The sequence below is a fragment of the Argentina silus genome (genome assembly GCF_951799395.1).
Source record: "Argentina silus genome assembly, chromosome: 19".
Taxonomy (NCBI): domain Eukaryota; kingdom Metazoa; phylum Chordata; class Actinopteri; order Argentiniformes; family Argentinidae; genus Argentina; species Argentina silus.
This window is the reverse complement of record NC_139673.1, coordinates 3,582,457-3,603,577: the sequence shown is the minus strand read 5'-3', so window position 1 is coordinate 3,603,577 and position 21,121 is coordinate 3,582,457. Positions and strand designations below refer to the sequence as shown.

Here is a 21,121-nt window from a genome sequence, read left to right as displayed (position 1 = left end):
TGGTCTCTGGGAAGAACACACGTTCAAACCGCATGATATGGACACAAGGATTGCGATTGTACATCCGAGTCAACGAAAAAGGACCTGAAAATAACCGTCGCGGTCAGTAATAATGGTCAGGGGAGAACAATGTCCTTCAATGCTGCGTCTTGTCGGGGGCGTTCATTTATGCTACACTTAAATCGATGCGCGAGCAATGTTTAGAAGCCGTCTGGATCCAGCGCAACACCGGCATCAGATCAATTTATTGTCTTTGACAGACTATGTTTTATGCTGTGTGGACATAGCAGTGTTAACCAGCGAGACCGGCTACTGACAAAGCTTCGCACCTCCTGCAGTCTAGGTTATCTCCCGTTGCCAATGGTCATCATCAGACTGGATCCGTCTAGTTTCCTGCCGCCAAACACAGCCGGAGCGTGAAACCGTTACAAAAGGATGCAGGTGAAAAATCAGATATGTACAGAGAGGAGTACCGAAGACCCTGAACACGATGATAACCAGAAAAAGTCTTCATGTTTTTCTAACATTAAAATATTTCTAGTGTCGGAATGTGCGCTTATGTTGGCGCAGGGCACGGTTGGAGCGTATCTGGTAAGTTATTCATCGAACGACGACCTAACCTTCTACTGATGCAGAATATTATTTTTCACATGAACCTACGATGTATTTTTTGTTTGTTTTTTTGGGTGAATAAGTGGCATCAGGTCAAGTGCAACGGACTTCACCAGACTGTCATTCATTACGTGATGCGTAACAATGTTATGCCGGCGGTGCGGCGTTTTTGTTGATCATTAGATTCCCGGTAATCATATTAGTGCGCCTTCCGTTACAATCACCCCTGAGGATTTTCACTATCCATTGATTTATAGCATACGCATTAGGCCACTAGACTATGCACCAGTTCAATAGTCATCACGACAGAAGGCACGTCACAACAATCATCCACGCTCTCTTCGCCGGTTTATCTCGTCTCTATAGAAATGCGTATTTTGATGGCCCAATGAAATGCAGCAAATGAAAATGCTATAGGCCCGATATACACCTTCAAAACACATCCTAGGCCTTTGCCGTTTGCCAGGTGTTATTCGCCACTGCAGCAATCACACAGTGGTTATGGCCTCATCAGAATGGTTAATCTACACATAAACCTGTTCATTATGAAATTCCCCTGTATAACAATGTGATACACAGGCTGCAAATAGGCTACTGATGTCATTGTTGGGGTAGGCCCAACAGACAAAAAAAACACAATACTATCAGTGTATTAAAATGCAGATGCAATTTCATATGACATTAGTTGGGTCTAGTGAAGCGCTTCGTGTGCAATCAGCGTTCTAGCATTGTGACTGCCAATAGCCCCTGGTGTGAGCATAGATTACTTTTTCTTATGATGACTGATGGATAGGTGATTCACTTACTTAAACAAATGTATTTGTCGTAAGTCGCTTTGGATAAAGGCGTCTGCTAAATGCCATAAATGTGAATGTAAATGTAAACAATCAATAGTTTGCCCTCTCGTCTAAGTCTCTGACCACAAAATCTATTGATGTGTTGGTGCAGTGAATTTGCAAGACATTTCATTGAAGCAGGGTTGTCCAAATCATAGAGCTGTCTCATAGTTATTAAATGACATACACTGGGAGTGCAGTTATAAGCCATGGGAATATAGACCTACTCTCAGGACTGATGGCTTGCCTGATCAACTCTCTGGTTGCAATTTACTTTCCCTTGTACCTGTACCATAATCATATGCCTAATATTATCATGTGCTCATCCTCCTCATGTTATAAACCTCACACACCATCACAGGTTTCAGTTATTAATATTTGCCTGTTGATACAATAGGTAGCCCCTACATCCCTGTCTGATGCATGTTGCAGAAGTAGGTTACTATTCCAAGGGTGCATCTTCACGCTGTGAAACTCACACGCCATCACTGGTTTTAGTTGAAAAGGAAAATGAAAGACTTGTGTATGGATGTGTAGCCCACAGTGGTCCCACCTCACTGTTCTATGTATGTTACAGAAGTAGGTTACTATTCCATGGCTGCAACACAACTCTCCCATGGCTGTCATCATCCTATTTTGGTATGCAATGGCGGATTTGTTAGCCCCCTTCATGCTAATGTGGGTAGCTCCTAGTGCCTCTAAATTAGCTGGGTGGAGTGCTGTCTAGCCAGATTTCTTAGTGGCCCAGCAAACGAACAGCAGAGCAGACTGCTGAGGCAGTATAGCTTGAGGAGCCCCTAGGCAAACATCGTTATAGGTGTTTATCACTGTTCTCCTACAGTAGGGTACCACAGGTTGCTTTGCTGCACGGCTTTGTTTTGGAATGACAACGTCGGTTTTATTCATGTGTCGAACGGGCCTTTTATCCGTCCTGTGGGCTAATTTGTTATCATAGCCGTTTCATAACACGTCACGTACACGTGATAGGCCTCGAGTTAAAATGACAAGTCGGTGATGTAAAATATCATCAAAGGGGAATTGGTGTCGCTCGCATTAAGGAGAAAGGAAAAGGATGGATCGGATGTTCTGTAACAAACGATAGTTCTAGAGGAGGTTACCGACGGAGATTACAGTACAGGCAAAAGCCCTCTCTCCTGTTGTTTGGGCCTCACACTCCCTCACTGCTTGGCATCAGGCAGGCTGGTTTAGCTTCGGTGGAACGGGGGGGGGGGAGGGGGCAGAAAATCTGGATGCAGCCCTCCCTCCCTGCAGAGCACCCCAGCTATGCCTTCAACAGGTCTCAGCTCTTGGCATGGGCTCTGAGGAGGGGAGGGAGACAGATGGTGATGTTTCCAGCCTCTCTCTTCACATTCCAGGGTCGCTGGCCATGGACAGCCATGTTCCTCTGAGCTCCACTCTGCTGGGCCTCAGAAATGGGGCTAGGAGCCTGGGAGATTTGAGGACACATTTTAAAGTCCCTGAATTTAAAGGTTAAGTTTGAGGCGGTCTACACATATATATATAATAGAGGTTGAAATAATGTGACGCAATCCAATTTTTTTGCATTAGGATCTAGGTAAAATTCCAGTGTCACTTTCTTGCCCCTGGCTTGATATTAGATTACAATTTAACACTGAAACCCAACTCCTCTCCATTAGAGCTGTTAGAACAATTATAGAATTATCTAGAAATTCTGGAAGAATGTTTGGATTAATTTGCCTCGCTGTAGATAGATGAACAGTAGTATAATAGACCATATAGCCCTAGTACACAGAGCGTGTTGTGCTAGCCTAATGACCACAGCGGTTCCCCGTGTGTGTTCCAGGTGAGCGTTCTGACCACGCTGGAGCGACGCTTCAACCTCCAGAGCGCCGACGTGGGCGTCATCGCCAGCAGCTTCGAGATCGGCAACCTGGCCCTCATCCTATTCGTCAGCTACTTCGGCGCCAAGGCCCACCGGCCGCGGCTGATTGGCTGCGGCGGCATCGTCATGGCGCTGGGGGCCTTGCTGTCGGCCCTGCCGGAGTTCCTGACCCACCAGTACGAGTACGACTCAGGGGACTCGTGGCACGCAGAGGACGGCAGGGACGTGTGCTCCAACATCTCCAGGACTGAGAGCAGAGGATCAGGCTTTCTGTGTGGGAATAAGTCCAACACCAACATGATGTACCTGCTGCTCATCGGAGCCCAGGTCCTGCTGGGGATCGGGGCCACGCCGGTCCAGCCTCTGGGGGTGTCCTACATCGACGACCACGTCAAGAGGAAAGACTCCTCTCTGTATATAGGTGAGTGGGAATGGACGGTGCGTGTGTTGTTGCGGTGTTAACTCTGAGATTAGCTTTGAAAACCCCACGCTGTAGCGGTTTGGTGATCAGACGGGATTATGATCGAGGATCGTTATTGGAAACAACAAAGGTAATGAGGTCATTTGTCTGAGCCAGAGCTGGTCTGTGACAAATGTTTTTCGCCATACTTCCTCTTGGATTAACCCCATTGAGTAATGGATCCGTTATCAAATCATGTTTAACACACGCAGACTCCCCCAGACTCAAATGACCAAGGTTAATGGAGTGACTCATTTTGGCCACGGTTTCTATGTAGGCTTAATGTCATTAATCTGGTCTGTCTGCCCAGTCCCAAAGCCCCCACCCGACACCCACCCCACCCCACCCCCCCACCCCACCCCCCCTTCTCTGTGGCTCTACTCTTCCTCTCAGTCTCCTGTCACGACTCTGAATGCAATGTCAAGACATGTCTGCCCAGTCCCAAAGCCCCCCCCCCCCCCCCCCCCACCACCCACCCCACACCCCCACCCACCCCACCGCAATGTCAAGACATGTCACATGTCAGCGCCACGCTGGATGGTCGATTCCACAAGAGAGAATATAGTATACACATTGTGACAAAAAGTGATGACGTCACATAATTTATGAGGCTGTGGCCCCGCCCACAGGATGTAGATCCGTGAGAATGGAAGGTGTGGGTTAGGAGGGAGGGGTGGGTAGGGGGCCCCCCCCTGGGGGGCCCTGAACTGCCTGAAGAACCATAGGGGGGTCAGCTAAAGTTTGTCACAGATAAGGGGTGTTGGGAAGGGGGGTTTATTGCCCTATGAGACGTGGGTGAGAGTCTAAGGTGTTCTGGGTTTGTCGGAACATGACATTTTTATGAGGATATGGTCACCCTCGGGCGCTGTAGAACCGCGAGAATGGATTGGATGGAATAGGGGTGAGGGGTGGGGGCCCCCATGGGGGGCCCTGAACTGTCTGAAGAACCATCGGGGGTTCAGCTAAAGTTTGTCACTGATAAGGGGTGTTGGGAGGGGTGGTGATGACTTTATGTGGCATACAGGCATCTATGTCAAAATTGCATATGAGGCTTAAAATAAAACTTCAATACTGGGGGGTTAAAATGTGCAATTAAAAAATGGTTAGGCTGCTACTCTAGTGCTAGTATTGTGTTCAATAATGAAGGGTTAGGGTTAATAAAAGGGGGTTTAAAAAAAAAGGTTCATTTTTTAAAAAATGTTTAGTTTCAAACGAGGGGTCTGCCACAGTGGCACGGACGTGACGTTGATAAGATCATGTGTTTCCAGGGTAAAAGGTGTATATATATATATATATATATATATATATATATATATATGATCCTGTGTGAGAGCTGTAGTAGTGGTTGTGGCTGTATGACTGTGTCTAAAATGGCTTCTACAAGGAGGATGGGGGAAATGGAAGGGTGTTTAATGATCCATGAGACATGGGTGTGAGGCTAAGGTGTTCTGTTGTTTGTAAAATTAGTTGTAGCATCTTGACATTTTTATGAGGCTGTGGTCACCCCCGTAGGATGTAGAACCGTGAGAATGGATTGGTTGGATTAGGGGGGAATCACTGGGCCCTGAACTGTCTGAAGACCGACCGACCGAGGTCCTGCTAAAGTTTGCCTCTGATAAGAGCATGTGTTTCCCTGACAAAAAGATGTATATATATGTGACCCTGAGAGCTGGTCACAAAGGCCCAAAGACTTGTGACAGCGGCATCTGATCAATCTCTCTCCACCATGGAGGTGCAATTGTGTGGAAATGGCTGTGTGTTCTACCTCTTGTTACCTGTTCAAGTGTTAGGGTAACATCACACTGCTGGTCATTTCCTCATAATTACACGTGATATATCTATCTGATTCTTGTATTGAGGTTCAACGTTTTTCAACGTTTGCCATGTGGGACAGTGAACCGGCATTCTGTAATCCTAGTTTTTGTAAGCTATCCTGAAGCATGTTCTAAATGTTTTTTCAAGAAAAAAGTGGCTTGAAAGTCTTGGGATCTTTAGCATTGAGCTGTAAGACCCAAATTGTTAGGAAAGTATTTGTGGGTCGTACAAAGCTTTTGGCTTTTTCCTTTTTTTCTACATGCCAATGGAACAGCATTTTTAGCACCTTTTTTTTTTATTTGAGATGGATATGGGAAGTTTAGAAACCAATGATGGATAACAATACAATCTGACTTAAAGAAGCGTATTGCATATCTTTGAATATAGACATGTTGCATATGTAGGTATGTTCGCAAGTAACATGTCAGTAAAGAAAAGGGTAATGAAAGTCATAGCAGCTCACCACCAAAAATCTGAATTTGACTATGGGTATTGTCTCTTATTTTAACCCTTGGCTTGACATTTTAAATGTACAACATGTACCGCTATATTCCCATAGACCCATATAGAGTTCATGAAAAGTATCACTAATTTGGTTCGTTATCTCACAATTTGTTATTTAGGTCGATTTTTAGGATAGAACTTGAGTTGCTGGTATTATTGTGGGAACTCAAATCAGTCACTCAGCTTTTTCTATAGGATACCCTCATCAATGCAGAATATGTGCTTGTCCAATGAAATGTGAATGTTCTCGTTTCAGTACGCTGAACGCTTCATCTTTCACTCCACCGTTTCCTAAATCATTTTACCTCATATCCTTTGTTCATCCTAAATTTGTTTCTAATACTGCTTATTCATGTTTTAAGTTACCTATTTATGCCAGCACCTTAGATTACCAGACCTGTACAACATTTGATAACAATGTTATTTTTGCACTAAAATAAAATGACTTTTGGAGCTATTGCTTGAGTTGAGTCTAGTGTGTTTCAGATGGTTGGACGTTCAGATTGTTCTGTTTTAGAGAGGAGAGGTGATGAGGGCAGGTGGATGTTCATCATGAAGCTTACTTTGTTTAATACCAGGCTAGTTTGTCTGGTGAGACCACACCAACTCATTGCATAGCTTGTTAACCAACTGGTCCCGGATACACGTAATGTACGTGCACTACTAATTCAGAAATTCATTTTTACACCCAATGGTCGAGAGGGATACTAACTAGCCAAATAGCATGCAGTGGGTGATATTACAGAGAATAATGCCTTTAATGTTTTATTACAGAAATAACTGCCAATAGGTTGTCATTGAATCTCCCCCCATAAAATGTTGCTGTTCATTAGTTATGATCTCAGTTTTGAGCTATGGTGAAGCGTAACAGTGCATATGCAAATCATTGTGAAACTGACATTTATTTTGACTTTTGTTGGACATTCAATATGTAGGCTAGGCTATATCTTACTGGTTGTTTGTAGTCTGTCTGTCTATCTCTAGTGTGTGGAAAGTATCCAGCAAATTGGTTCTTCGATGAATATGTGTAGGCCTAGTACTTGTTTCTGTGGTCACCGAAACTACAGCATTTATAGAGAAGTCAAGCTGCAAAAATGCATCATGGAATGTTGCCACTGGCCATGCAGATAGAACTAGTTACATATCAGGATGTAGTTGAATTATCTGTCAACCTGTACATTTTTCATCGTTGGGGGACACAGTTTATCTGAAGCTAATCTATTTCCAGTGAATGGATATGTTCAAGGGTGTGTGTGTTGTCATTCCAATGAGGGATAAGTGTTTAATTTGAGAGTGACCTGAACAATAGCAAGCCCAGGGTGTAAATAATGAAATCACATTTAAATCATACATGCACCATTTCTAGTCTAGTACTTGCATAAAAACTAGGCTTAAGGGTGCCCTCTGATCAGATCTTGACAGTTTTTAGGGAAAAGGCACATTTAATTGCGAAAGAGTATGGTTATGAGGGGTCTGTTTTGTTTAACTAAATGGCATATCATCATGGATATCATAGACCAATTCAGCTCACCAGTAGGCACATTTCACGTGCCTCTGTTGCTTGAATGCAACAATTGAATTGGATTCAATTGGATTGTCTGTTGATCTTTTTTCATCATGCTTAATCGAGTTGTTGGGAGTGTTTTAGAGATTGTTTAACGTCGTCATTGCTCGGCTTTACCCTTTGTTGGTTTGTATGACTTCTTCAACTGGTCCCTACATGGATGTCTCAGTTCAGTTGTCAATCTCCATTCAAAATGGGCTAAGAATAGTATAGATGGATGCCTTTTCCATATGACCCATATGGAAAAGGCAGAAGGACATTCAAGCAAACAATGTTAATAACAAAATGAAACGTGAATCTGGGTTTACACTATTGTAGGCCTATAGCCTACTGCTGACCATCTAAACATCTCCTAAAAGTATAATGTCAGATATATAGGCACAGTAATGCCTCTCTTTGCCTTTCTCCTATCTTCCCCTGAAGAGCTAACCGCCCCCTTATAGTAGAGTATAACTTATTTTCTTAATTCAAAGGTAACAATAGGTAACACTGAATGTACTGAAAGCCAGAGTGTTGATATACTTTAAGAAATGACGTATCCACCTGTAATATGCGTATTATGCATGTTCATTAACTTGAACTTATTGACCCCTCAAATTGGGATAGTAAGAAGTCGAAGTTGTCTTTGTTTTCTGATGTCTGTTCTCTGGCAAAAATTGACCCTAAGAATGAGACTGATGGAACATTAGTCATGTTAGTCGTTGAATAGGCATCTACTAGAAAGATTGAATTTGAGCTGGTGCGAAGATTGGTCCTACTTTGTATTGCCTGTTGAGGTGTTGTAATAGAGGAGCTGTTACCATAGTTGCGGTGTCGTGTGATCTTATTGTATGTTTAATTTTGGCTTCAGCTTTTACTATTCATATTCCCATCAGACGACAGTTTTTTCCTCAAGTAACCAACAGAAACAATTAATGTTTGGCACCTTTTGCGGAATGCCTGAAAATGTTATGGTTATCGTTAAACCCCCTCTACAACCTTTAATACGCGTAATGGCTCCATAACAATGATGCTTCTCGTACCGTTGTCCGTTATGGTTTATGAGTTGACTTCTCTTGTATTTTTGTTTGTTTAGCTTATGTCTAGATGTTGCTCTTTTATTCCCCAAAAATATGTATGATGGCTTCTGCAGGCCCTGCTACAGTATGATGGTCTCATATCTCACTCTGTTTTGAGTAGTCAACATTTTATTTTATTTTATCAGGTCTTTTTTGGTTGCGTTCATTTGGAGAACTATGATCGTCGTCACGCAGAGCTTGGCTCCATCCATCCATCGACTCGCAGCGACTCTATCCTGAGAAAGTACGGTTGCAAAAGAAATCGGAGAACTTTCGTAGAGCTTCCCCAAACCGAACCAATGCCATATAGCTGAATTACATGCAACATGCAAGACACCATAACTAATAATGCAAGGTATTTTGTATCTTTCCGAAAGCATTGAGGGCTTCAGAGTAACTTGGTTTTTTATATACCAACTTGGAAAATTACCTCAGAAAGGTCTCGGGTGCTAGTGTTGTATATCCCTAATTTAGGATGACAAAGATCAATTTTAGTGACCAAATGACCCAAGCCAATACTGTGTACAAACTTTATCATTTTACTTCCTTTAACCTTTAGTTAAGCAAAATTTGTAATTATGGATGAACTTTGAATGTATGTACATTAAAGTTCATGGGACCAAATTTTGTAATTGGGAGTTCAAGTCTCAATGTTGTTATGTACGCATGCAAATCCTCCCTTTTTAAAATGTAGTAATACTGTAACTAAAACAACCAATGAACGCTCAGCAGACACTGAGTTGGGACTCATTTGTGTGGCAATATAAGCTGTAGTCATGACTGGATGATATATTGATGTACCAATGAAATGGATATTTAGATTTGCAATGAATCACTATCAATATTCCTGCAATATGTTTTGGTAGTATAAATAGTGGGCTGCGGATTGAAAGAAAGAGGCATGTTGATGGGATGTTGTATGCAGAGCAATAATGACTAAAGTCTGAGTTGGAGTTATGATTTGCTGAGCAGTGTAGATGGGCCAACGTTAGGTAAGATGCATGGCAGGTATCACTCTGAGCGGTACCCTGGCCTGTGGTCTCCAGCACGTCTTGTGGCAACTTTCATTTAACATTTAAGCATTGGTAGGAGGTCATCTAATTAATTGAATATAGGTTACCTGTAACTTTGCAAACCTATAAGTAGTGTTTTTAGTGGTTCGTAGATGGCTTATAGATGCCACTGAGTGATCATCAAGGATCTAACATCTGCATCTTGAAGTGATGTTATGCAGTGCCGCAATAAAACCAGCGAGGCTTTTCTTGCCCTTTGCCATTTAAAGCTGTTTGTTGCAACCAGAAAACGACAAGAACAGTAGCACGCTATTCATTATCCAAATTTGATACAGTTTTTGATATGACGATAGATGTATTTTTGCATGCTACATTTTACAAAGGGAATACACATTTGAAATTACTTTTCTCAATGTATTTGTGACATGATATACTGATGTAGTGACATATATCGGTTATTCAAGAGATCAATCGATTGAAAGGCACTGTACAGAGAAGGTTGTGGGGAAATTAAATTAAAGTTCTTATGTCATTCTTGATGTCTGAGCTGAAAGCATCCTGCATGTTATTGTTTTATGTGTGCCTTTTCAGAGATTTCCTTTCCACCTCCCATATACTGGGGTTGCCATCCCTATTTCATTTACAGTGCCACATAAAATAATTTCTACACTAATTATCATGCAACCTTAAAAGTGAAGACGCTGCATAGAACGATCAGTATTTGTGTTTTGCACTTTCAAAGTAGTTTCAAAATTGCCCCACTTAAGGTTGGGCAAACTGACAAAAAACAACAATAAAAGACGAGGTAATTTAAGCTATCGATAGGAATTATAAGGAATAACATGACTTTGAAGAGCTTTTCTAAAAAGGTAAAAGATATATCTATATATATCTATCTATCTATATAGATAGATATTCATATATATTCATGAAGTATCTCATAAACCTGATATATGCTGCATTGACTTTTCTCATTTCTTTTTTTCTTTTGTGTGCTTCATATTATCCAATAAAAAATTGTATTTCCCCTTTTTTGAGAGGTTTGATCATCACCTAAGGCTGTGCACTGGCCATGCAAAAGCTATTTTCTGATTAAGGAGGTCTTGAACAACATGTACTGCTACATGTTCACTGTCAGATGGAATGAAAGGGTATGTATGAATCTGAAGCGGAATGGTTACGTAGGATTATGTGTAATTTATGCAATGGTTAACATTACATTTGATCAAAGGAATATTTCTAAATTGTAGCGACGGTACTTTCCATGTTTTGCTTTGTAAGGATGCTGTATGTGTCCATATAGCCTAAAATCAATGAGGACTTAATGTCCACCAACACAACTATCGGGTACATGGCGACTCCATGCTGTTCAATGTGACTGGTGACTCAGATATTGCCGTGAAAGGGCTGTATCTGCTACTGTGTCCATCCCATAGACACTTCAGAAACCATGTCATGCGTCAATGCCATATATCTACCTCCTATGAATGTAATTCATATGAATTTCTGAAGTGTCTATGGGAATCAAGCTCTCTTGCAAGTTGTGGATTTCTTGTGCATAATTTTGTACTTTTAAGGCCAAATGTACGAGAAGAATGTACTCCATGTGTAGTTCTAAGGCTATCTTAAGCCAAAGGTGCGGGGGAATAGGACAGGGATGGACACAGTAGCAGATACAGCCCTTTCACGGCAATATCTGAGTCACCAGTCACATTGAACAGCATGGAGTCGCCATGTACCCGATAGTTGTGTTGGTGGACATTAAGTCCTCATTGATTTTAGGCTATATGGACACATACAGCATCCTTACAAAGCAAAACATGGAAAGTACCGTCGCTACAATTTAGAAATATTCCTTTGATCAAATGTAATGTTAACCATTGCATAAATTACACATAATCCTACGTAACCATTCCGCTTCAGATTCATACATACCCTTTCATTCCATCTGACAGTGAACATGTAGCAGTACATGTTGTTCAAGACCTCCTTAATCAGAAAATAGCTTTTGCATGGCCAGTGCACAGCCTTAGGTGATGATCAAACCTCTCAAAAAAGGGGAAATACAATTTTTTATTGGATAATATGAAGCACACAAAAGAAAAAAAGAAATGAGAAAAGTCAATGCAGCATATATCAGGTTTATGAGATACTTCATGAATATATATGAATATCTATCTATATAGATAGATAGATATATATAGATATATCTTTTACCTTTTTAGAAAAGCTCTTCAAAGTCATGTTATTCCTTATAATTCCTATCGATAGCTTAAATTACCTCGTCTTTTATTGTTGTTTTTTGTCAGTTTGCCCAACCTTAAGTGGGGCAATTTTGAAACTACTTTGAAAGTGCAAAACACAAATACTGATCGTTCTATGCAGCGTCTTCACTTTTAAGGTTGCATGATAATTAGTGTAGAAATTATTTTATGTGGCACTGTAAATGAAATAGGGATGGCAACCCCAGTATATGGGAGGTGGAAAGGAAATCTCTGAAAAGGCACACATAAAACAATAACATGCAGGATGCTTTCAGCTCAGACATCAAGAATGACATAAGAACTTTAATTTAATTTCCCCACAACCTTCTCTGTACAGTGCCTTTCAATCGATTGATCTCTTGAATAACCGATATATGTCACTACATCAGTATATCATGTCACAAATACATTGAGAAAAGTAATTTCAAATGTGTATTCCCTTTGTAAAATGTAGCATGCAAAAATACATCTATCGTCATATCAAAAACTGTATCAAATTTGGATAATGAATAGCGTGCTACTGTTCTTGTCGTTTTCTGGTTGCAACAAACAGCTTTAAATGGCAAAGGGCAAGAAAAGCCTCGCTGGTTTTATTGCGGCACTGCATAACATCACTTCAAGATGCAGATGTTAGATCCTTGATGATCACTCAGTGGCATCTATAAGCCATCTACGAACCACTAAAAACACTACTTATAGGTTTGCAAAGTTACAGGTAACCTATATTCAATTAATTAGATGACCTCCTACCAATGCTTAAATGTTAAATGAAAGTTGCCACAAGACGTGCTGGAGACCACAGGCCAGGGTACCGCTCAGAGTGATACCTGCCATGCATCTTACCTAACGTTGGCCCATCTACACTGCTCAGCAAATCATAACTCCAACTCAGACTTTAGTCATTATTGCTCTGCATACAACATCCCATCAACATGCCTCTTTCTTTCAATCCGCAGCCCACTATTTATACTACCAAAACATATTGCAGGAATATTGATAGTGATTCATTGCAAATCTAAATATCCATTTCATTGGTACATCAATATATCATCCAGTCATGACTACAGCTTATATTGCCACACAAATGAGTCCCAACTCAGTGTCTGCTGAGCGTTCATTGGTTGTTTTAGTTACAGTATTACTACATTTTAAAAAGGGAGGATTTGCATGCGTACATAACAACATTGAGACTTGAACTCCCAATTACAAAATTTGGTCCCATGAACTTTAATGTACATACATTCAAAGTTCATCCATAATTACAAATTTTGCTTAACTAAAGGTTAAAGGAAGTAAAATGATAAAGTTTGTACACAGTATTGGCTTGGGTCATTTGGTCACTAAAATTGATCTTTGTCATCCTAAATTAGGGATATACAACACTAGCACCCGAGACCTTTCTGAGGTAATTTTCCAAGTTGGTATATAAAAAACCAAGTTACTCTGAAGCCCTCAATGCTTTCGGAAAGATACAAAATACCTTGCATTATTAGTTATGGTGTCTTGCATGTTGCATGTAATTCAGCTATATGGCATTGGTTCGGTTTGGGGAAGCTCTACGAAAGTTCTCCGATTTCTTTTGCAACCGTACTTTCTCAGGATAGAGTCGCTGCGAGTCGATGGATGGATGGAGCCAAGCTCTGCGTGACGACGATCATAGTTCTCCAAATGAACGCAACCAAAAAAGACCTGATAAAATAAAATAAAATGTTGACTACTCAAAACAGAGTGAGATATGAGACCATCATACTGTAGCAGGGCCTGCAGAAGCCATCATACATATTTTTGGGGAATAAAAGAGCAACATCTAGACATAAGCTAAACAAACAAAAATACAAGAGAAGTCAACTCATAAACCATAACGGACAACGGTACGAGAAGCATCATTGTTATGGAGCCATTACGCGTATTAAAGGTTGTAGAGGGGGTTTAACGATAACCATAACATTTTCAGGCATTCCGCAAAAGGTGCCAAACATTAATTGTTTCTGTTGGTTACTTGAGGAAAAAACTGTCGTCTGATGGGAATATGAATAGTAAAAGCTGAAGCCAAAATTAAACATACAATAAGATCACACGACACCGCAACTATGGTAACAGCTCCTCTATTACAACACCTCAACAGGCAATACAAAGTAGGACCAATCTTCGCACCAGCTCAAATTCAATCTTTCTAGTAGATGCCTATTCAACGACTAACATGACTAATGTTCCATCAGTCTCATTCTTAGGGTCAATTTTTGCCAGAGAACAGACATCAGAAAACAAAGACAACTTCGACTTCTTACTATCCCAATTTGAGGGGTCAATAAGTTCAAGTTAATGAACATGCATAATACGCATATTACAGGTGGATACGTCATTTCTTAAAGTATATCAACACTCTGGCTTTCAGTACATTCAGTGTTACCTATTGTTACCTTTGAATTAAGAAAATAAGTTATACTCTACTATAAGGGGGCGGTTAGCTCTTCAGGGGAAGATAGGAGAAAGGCAAAGAGAGGCATTACTGTGCCTATATATCTGACATTATACTTTTAGGAGATGTTTAGATGGTCAGCAGTAGGCTATAGGCCTACAATAGTGTAAACCCAGATTCACGTTTCATTTTGTTATTAACATTGTTTGCTTGAATGTCCTTCTGCCTTTTCCATATGGGTCATATGGAAAAGGCATCCATCTATACTATTCTTAGCCCATTTTGAATGGAGATTGACAACTGAACTGAGACATCCATGTAGGGACCAGTTGAAGAAGTCATACAAACCAACAAAGGGTAAAGCCGAGCAATGACGACGTTAAACAATCTCTAAAACACTCCCAACAACTCGATTAAGCATGATGAAAAAAGATCAATAGACAATCCAATTGAATCCAATTCAATTGTTGCATTCAAGCAACAGAGGCACGTGAAATGTGCCTACTGGTGAGCTGAATTGGTCTATGATATCCATGATGATATGCCATTTAGTTAAACAAAACAGACCCCTCATAACCATACTCTTTCGCAATTAAATGTGCCTTTTCCCTAAAAACTGTCAAGATCTGATCAGAGGGCACCCTTAAGCCTAGTTTTTATGCAAGTACTAGACTAGAAATGGTGCATGTATGATTTAAATGTGATTTCATTATTTACACCCTGGGCTTGCTATTGTTCAGGTCACTCTCAAATTAAACACTTATCCCTCATTGGAATGACAACACACACACCCTTGAACATATCCATTCACTGGAAATAGATTAGCTTCAGATAAACTGTGTCCCCCAACGATGAAAAATGTACAGGTTGACAGATAATTCAACTACATCCTGATATGTAACTAGTTCTATCTGCATGGCCAGTGGCAACATTCCATGATGCATTTTTGCAGCTTGACTTCTCTATAAATGCTGTAGTTTCGGTGACCACAGAAACAAGTACTAGGCCTACACATATTCATCGAAGAACCAATTTGCTGGATACTTTCCACACACTAGAGATAGACAGACAGACTACAAACAACCAGTAAGATATAGCCTAGCCTACATATTGAATGTCCAACAAAAGTCAAAATAAATGTCAGTTTCACAATGATTTGCATATGCACTGTTACGCTTCACCATAGCTCAAAACTGAGATCATAACTAATGAACAGCAACATTTTATGGGGGGAGATTCAATGACAACCTATTGGCAGTTATTTCTGTAATAAAACATTAAAGGCATTATTCTCTGTAATATCACCCACTGCATGCTATTTGGCTAGTTAGTATCCCTCTCGACCATTGGGTGTAAAAATGAATTTCTGAATTAGTAGTGCACGTACATTACGTGTATCCGGGACCAGTTGGTTAACAAGCTATGCAATGAGTTGGTGTGGTCTCACCAGACAAACTAGCCTGGTATTAAACAAAGTAAGCTTCATGATGAACATCCACCTGCCCTCATCACCTCTCCTCTCTAAAACAGAACAATCTGAACGTCCAACCATCTGAAACACACTAGACTCAACTCAAGCAATAGCTCCAAAAGTCATTTTATTTTAGTGCAAAAATAACATTGTTATCAAATGTTGTACAGGTCTGGTAATCTAAGGTGCTGGCATAAATAGGTAACTTAAAACATGAATAAGCAGTATTAGAAACAAATTTAGGATGAACAAAGGATATGAGGTAAAATGATTTAGGAAACGGTGGAGTGAAAGATGAAGCGTTCAGCGTACTGAAACGAGAACATTCACATTTCATTGGACAAGCACATATTCTGCATTGATGAGGGTATCCTATAGAAAAAGCTGAGTGACTGATTTGAGTTCCCACAATAATACCAGCAACTCAAGTTCTATCCTAAAAATCGACCTAAATAACAAATTGTGAGATAACGAACCAAATTAGTGATACTTTTCATGAACTCTATATGGGTCTATGGGAATATAGCGGTACATGTTGTACATTTAAAATGTCAAGCCAAGGGTTAAAATAAGAGACAATACCCATAGTCAAATTCAGATTTTTGGTGGTGAGCTGCTATGACTTTCATTACCCTTTTCTTTACTGACATGTTACTTGCGAACATACCTACATATGCAACATGTCTATATTCAAAGATATGCAATACGCTTCTTTAAGTCAGATTGTATTGTTATCCATCATTGGTTTCTAAACTTCCCATATCCATCTCAAATAAAAAAAAAAGGTGCTAAAAATGCTGTTCCATTGGCATGTAGAAAAAAAGGAAAAAGCCAAAAGCTTTGTACGACCCACAAATACTTTCCTAACAATTTGGGTCTTACAGCTCAATGCTAAAGATCCCAAGACTTTCAAGCCACTTTTTTCTTGAAAAAACATTTAGAACATGCTTCAGGATAGCTTACAAAAACTAGGATTACAGAATGCCGGTTCACTGTCCCACATGGCAAACGTTGAAAAACGTTGAACCTCAATACAAGAATCAGATAGATATATCACGTGTAATTATGAGGAAATGACCAGCAGTGTGATGTTACCCTAACACTTGAACAGGTAACAAGAGGTAGAACACACAGCCATTTCCACACAATTGCACCTCCATGGTGGAGAGAGATTGATCAGATGCCGCTGTCACAAGTCTTTGGGCCTTTGTGACCAGCTCTCAGGGTCACATATATATACATCTTTTTGTCAGGGAAACACATGCTCTTATCAGAGGCAAACTTTAGCAGGACCTCGGTCGGTCGGTCTTCAGACAGTTCAGGGCCCAGTGATTCCCCCCTAATCCAACCAATCCATTCTCACGGTTCTACATCCTACGGGGGTGACCACAGCCTCATAAAAATGTCAAGATGCTACAACTAATTTTACAAACAACAGAACACCTTAGCCTCACACCCATGTCTCATGGATCATTAAACACCCTTCCATTTCCCCCATCCTCCTTGTAGAAGCCATTTTAGACACAGTCATACAGCCACAACCACTACTACAGCTCTCACACAGGATCATATATATATATATATATATATATATATATATATATATACACCTTTTACCCTGGAAACACATGATCTTATCAACGTCACGTCCGTGCCACTGTGGCAGACCCCTCGTTTGAAACTAAACATTTTTTAAAAAATGAACCTTTTTTTTTAAACCCCCTTTTATTAACCCTAACCCTTCATTATTGAACACAATACTAGCACTAGAGTAGCAGCCTAACCATTTTTTAATTGCACATTTTAACCCCCCAGTATTGAAGTTTTATTTTAAGCCTCATATGCAATTTTGACATAGATGCCTGTATGCCACATAAAGTCATCACCACCCCTCCCAACACCCCTTATCAGTGACAAACTTTAGCTGAACCCCCGATGGTTCTTCAGACAGTTCAGGGCCCCCCATGGGGGCCCCCACCCCTCACCCCTATTCCATCCAATCCATTCTCGCGGTTCTACAGCGCCCGAGGGTGACCATATCCTCATAAAAATGTCATGTTCCGACAAACCCAGAACACCTTAGACTCTCACCCACGTCTCATAGGGCAATAAACCCCCCTTCCCAACACCCCTTATCTGTGACAAACTTTAGCTGACCCCCCTATGGTTCTTCAGGCAGTTCAGGGCCCCCCAGGGGGGGGCCCCCTACCCACCCCTCCCTCCTAACCCACACCTTCCATTCTCACGGATCTACATCCTGTGGGCGGGGCCACAGCCTCATAAATTATGTGACGTCATCACTTTTTGTCACAATGTGTATACTATATTCTCTCACAAGCTGACACTTTATCCTGTCACTCGGCCGTCCTTGGCCTGGTACGGTCATACAGTACCCTCACTTCACCCTGACTCAGTAGTGCTGCTGACGGGATGGGAATAGACTGTTGTTATTAAGGTCAAAGTTCACAGTGCTTACTCCCCTTCTGGTAACTCTTTACATTAGCTGGTTGCTATAGCCACGTAGCAACGCCGCGATGTCAGTCCGCGAGTGCAATCGTGCTGCAACAGAAACGTTTAACTTCATTAAACTAGGCATTTACAAAACAATAACTACTCAATCATTATGTAATAACGTGTTTATTACAACATAGGTGCATATACAGTAGGCCTACCACCCTACATGTTTGTCTTACTCATGTTACATGTTATAAGTCCTTTATATCTCTGGACTGGAAGTATGTATGTTATATATATATATATATAGTTGCTGCACGACACCCACACACACATGTAAATCAGAATCAGAATCAGAATTATTTTATTTGGCACATACAGGATATTTGCACATACAGGATATTGACTTGGTGAGGTTGGTGCATGGGGCATGAAAACCAATATAACAACCAATATATATTTACAAAATAGCAAAATATGAACAAAATAGCAATAACAAATTTACAAATTAGAACAATAAAATAATACATTTTGTAGGCTGTGAGGCTAAGTGGCAATGAAATGGGAATGGGGCATGTACTGTGATATATATATATATAAAGCCCTCGACATCTACTGCATGGTGTACAGAACAGTATGCTGTACTGTAACTTGAGTTGACATTGACTGAACTGAAGTGAACTGCAAGTATATGAAACCTGTCATAATAATTGTATCTTTTCAGTATACAATACAATACGATATACATACAGTATATACATATATGGAGGCCAGCAGTGCATTTTGACACAATACACAAAATACATTACATTACAGACTCGAACATACACAACATCATACTCTCCCATACAACACGCAACTCTAATCCAACATCATAAAAATGTATGTATATCTAATATAATATATACGCCATTTAGCTGACGCTTTTATCCAAAGCGACTTACATTGCAGTGAGTGCATACTTTTCAGTATATAGGGTCCCAGTGGGAGTCAAACCCACAACCTAAGCGTTGTTAGCGCCATGCTCTATCAACTGAGCCACTGAGGACCACCATTATATATATATGTATATATAATGGTGTATATATTATGTATATCTAATATTTATTGTATGTGGTATACATATATATATACAGTACGTGTGTATATGGCTCTGGGACCAACCGATCTGCAAGCTCCTCAAGATCCCCTGAATTTCAAGGGCAGACGTGGGAAAGAGAAAAGTACTGTCTCTCTCCCCCCATCCATGAAATATGCCGGCTTTGCTTGATCAGAGTTGTGCAGTTTGGTCTCTCTGGGGCCGACCTGCTCTGACGCGTCACACAACAGAGCCTGGACCCAGGTGACAGACAGGAAACAGTGACAGGGGACAGACAAAGGTCCCTCTCTCTCTCTCTCTCTCTCTCTCTCTCTCACCCCCCACCCCCTCTCTCTAGGTGTGGATGAGAGACAGTCCATGGTGACTGTCTGATTCACACAGATAGCTCTCTGTCCATCACAATATAACACAGAGCCTGCCTTCAGATAGAAACCACAGATAGATAGTGGTCACCCCGTACACAAACCCCCTTGACCTTGCATTACAAAGAGGAGGGAGAGATTGGGCTCTCCTGAATGTCGGGGATCAGAAATGGCAGCATGTGATAACGCTGTCTCCTGGTTAGCATTGTGACAGTATAAAAGGCCTTGAGGAGCAGAGAAATATTGTCATCTTTATGGAAGTTATTCTCACAAGGTCAGAGGCGCAGAGGCATAACCACGAGGTTTAAACGTTCCAGTCCACAGGCTCTTGTCTTGGGTTATCTTACTGTCGAGGAAAATAAGCCTGCGTGTTTGTCTTTGACGTCGTGGGGTCAGAGATGCTTTTCCAAACAAATTCTTGTTTTACCATAAATATCATAGCGTATGACATTTGAGAGTAACATCTGACACCAAGACTTGTTATTTATGAGTTCTTCTGAACCGATGGTTCAGAGACAAAACGACATCCCCACAAAGCATCCAGAACCGGTTCTATTTGTCACTACCCCTGTCTATCCAGTAATACTTCCTATAGGCCTTAAAGAGGGGCAATACAATTCTTCAGCGTACTTGAATTATTAATACAGTTTAGTGTGAATAGGAGAGTCGGAATATTAGTCATTTTTACGGTGTGGCGGTCGAGGGACGAGAAGAGCCCGGTTGTTGCGGTGTTCTCAGAAGTGGCAGTTATTGAGCTGTCCTGGTTTTGACTGCTTAGGATTCACTGGCTGCTCCTGCAGTGGAGAATAAAAGCACGCCCAACAGCTTGTCTGCCCTTCGCCGTCGTTTGGAGAGACTTCCGTACCCAGGAGCTCCTCGCTGCCATGATCCCCCCCCCCCCTCTCTCTCTGCCTGTTCTCCTGAACCTCGATAGGTCAGAGCGGGGCGAGGGGGGCAACGGCATCATGTACATACACGCCTGTCTGTTCTGGGGACTAGGAGTGGGGGGGGAGGGAGGGAGGGAGGGAAGGAGGGAGGGAGGGAGGGAAGGAGGGAGGGAGGGAGGGGAGGGAGGGAGGGAGGGAAGGAGGGAGGGAGGGAGGCCTTGCCGACACCCGCCTCTCCCCTCCACTGTTCTGGCTTGGGGCCATCTCGCTCCAGATGTCTAGCATTATCTAGTAGTGATTGTGCGTAGGGTTCATATGATGAATTGAACAAAGTGTTTGTTTTAAAAGGGGTTACGAGAGGGTGGTGCAGCTGTGCGGTACCTTGCGGTTGTCATTACTCACAACGCGAGGATCACCCTCAGGTACAGGTACAGGTTGT

At 41.3% G+C, this 21,121-nt stretch overlaps 1 protein-coding gene across 3 annotated transcripts in view; it reads left to right on the top strand.

The window, feature by feature from the left end:
* Positions 1-435: 435 nt before the first annotated feature.
* LOC310820124 (solute carrier organic anion transporter family member 3A1-like) overlaps positions 436-21,121 on the top strand; it is a gene marked incomplete at both ends in the record, with an annotated part of 31,055 nt that continues 10,369 nt past the window's right edge. For all 3 annotated transcript variants that reach the window (XM_083691654.1, XM_083691653.1, XM_083691652.1), the window contains 2 exons: positions 436-591; positions 3,274-3,733. In XM_083691654.1, coding sequence (XP_083547780.1) covers positions 436-591; positions 3,274-3,733 — 616 coding nt within the window. The remainder of the gene's footprint in view (positions 592-3,273; positions 3,734-21,121) is intronic.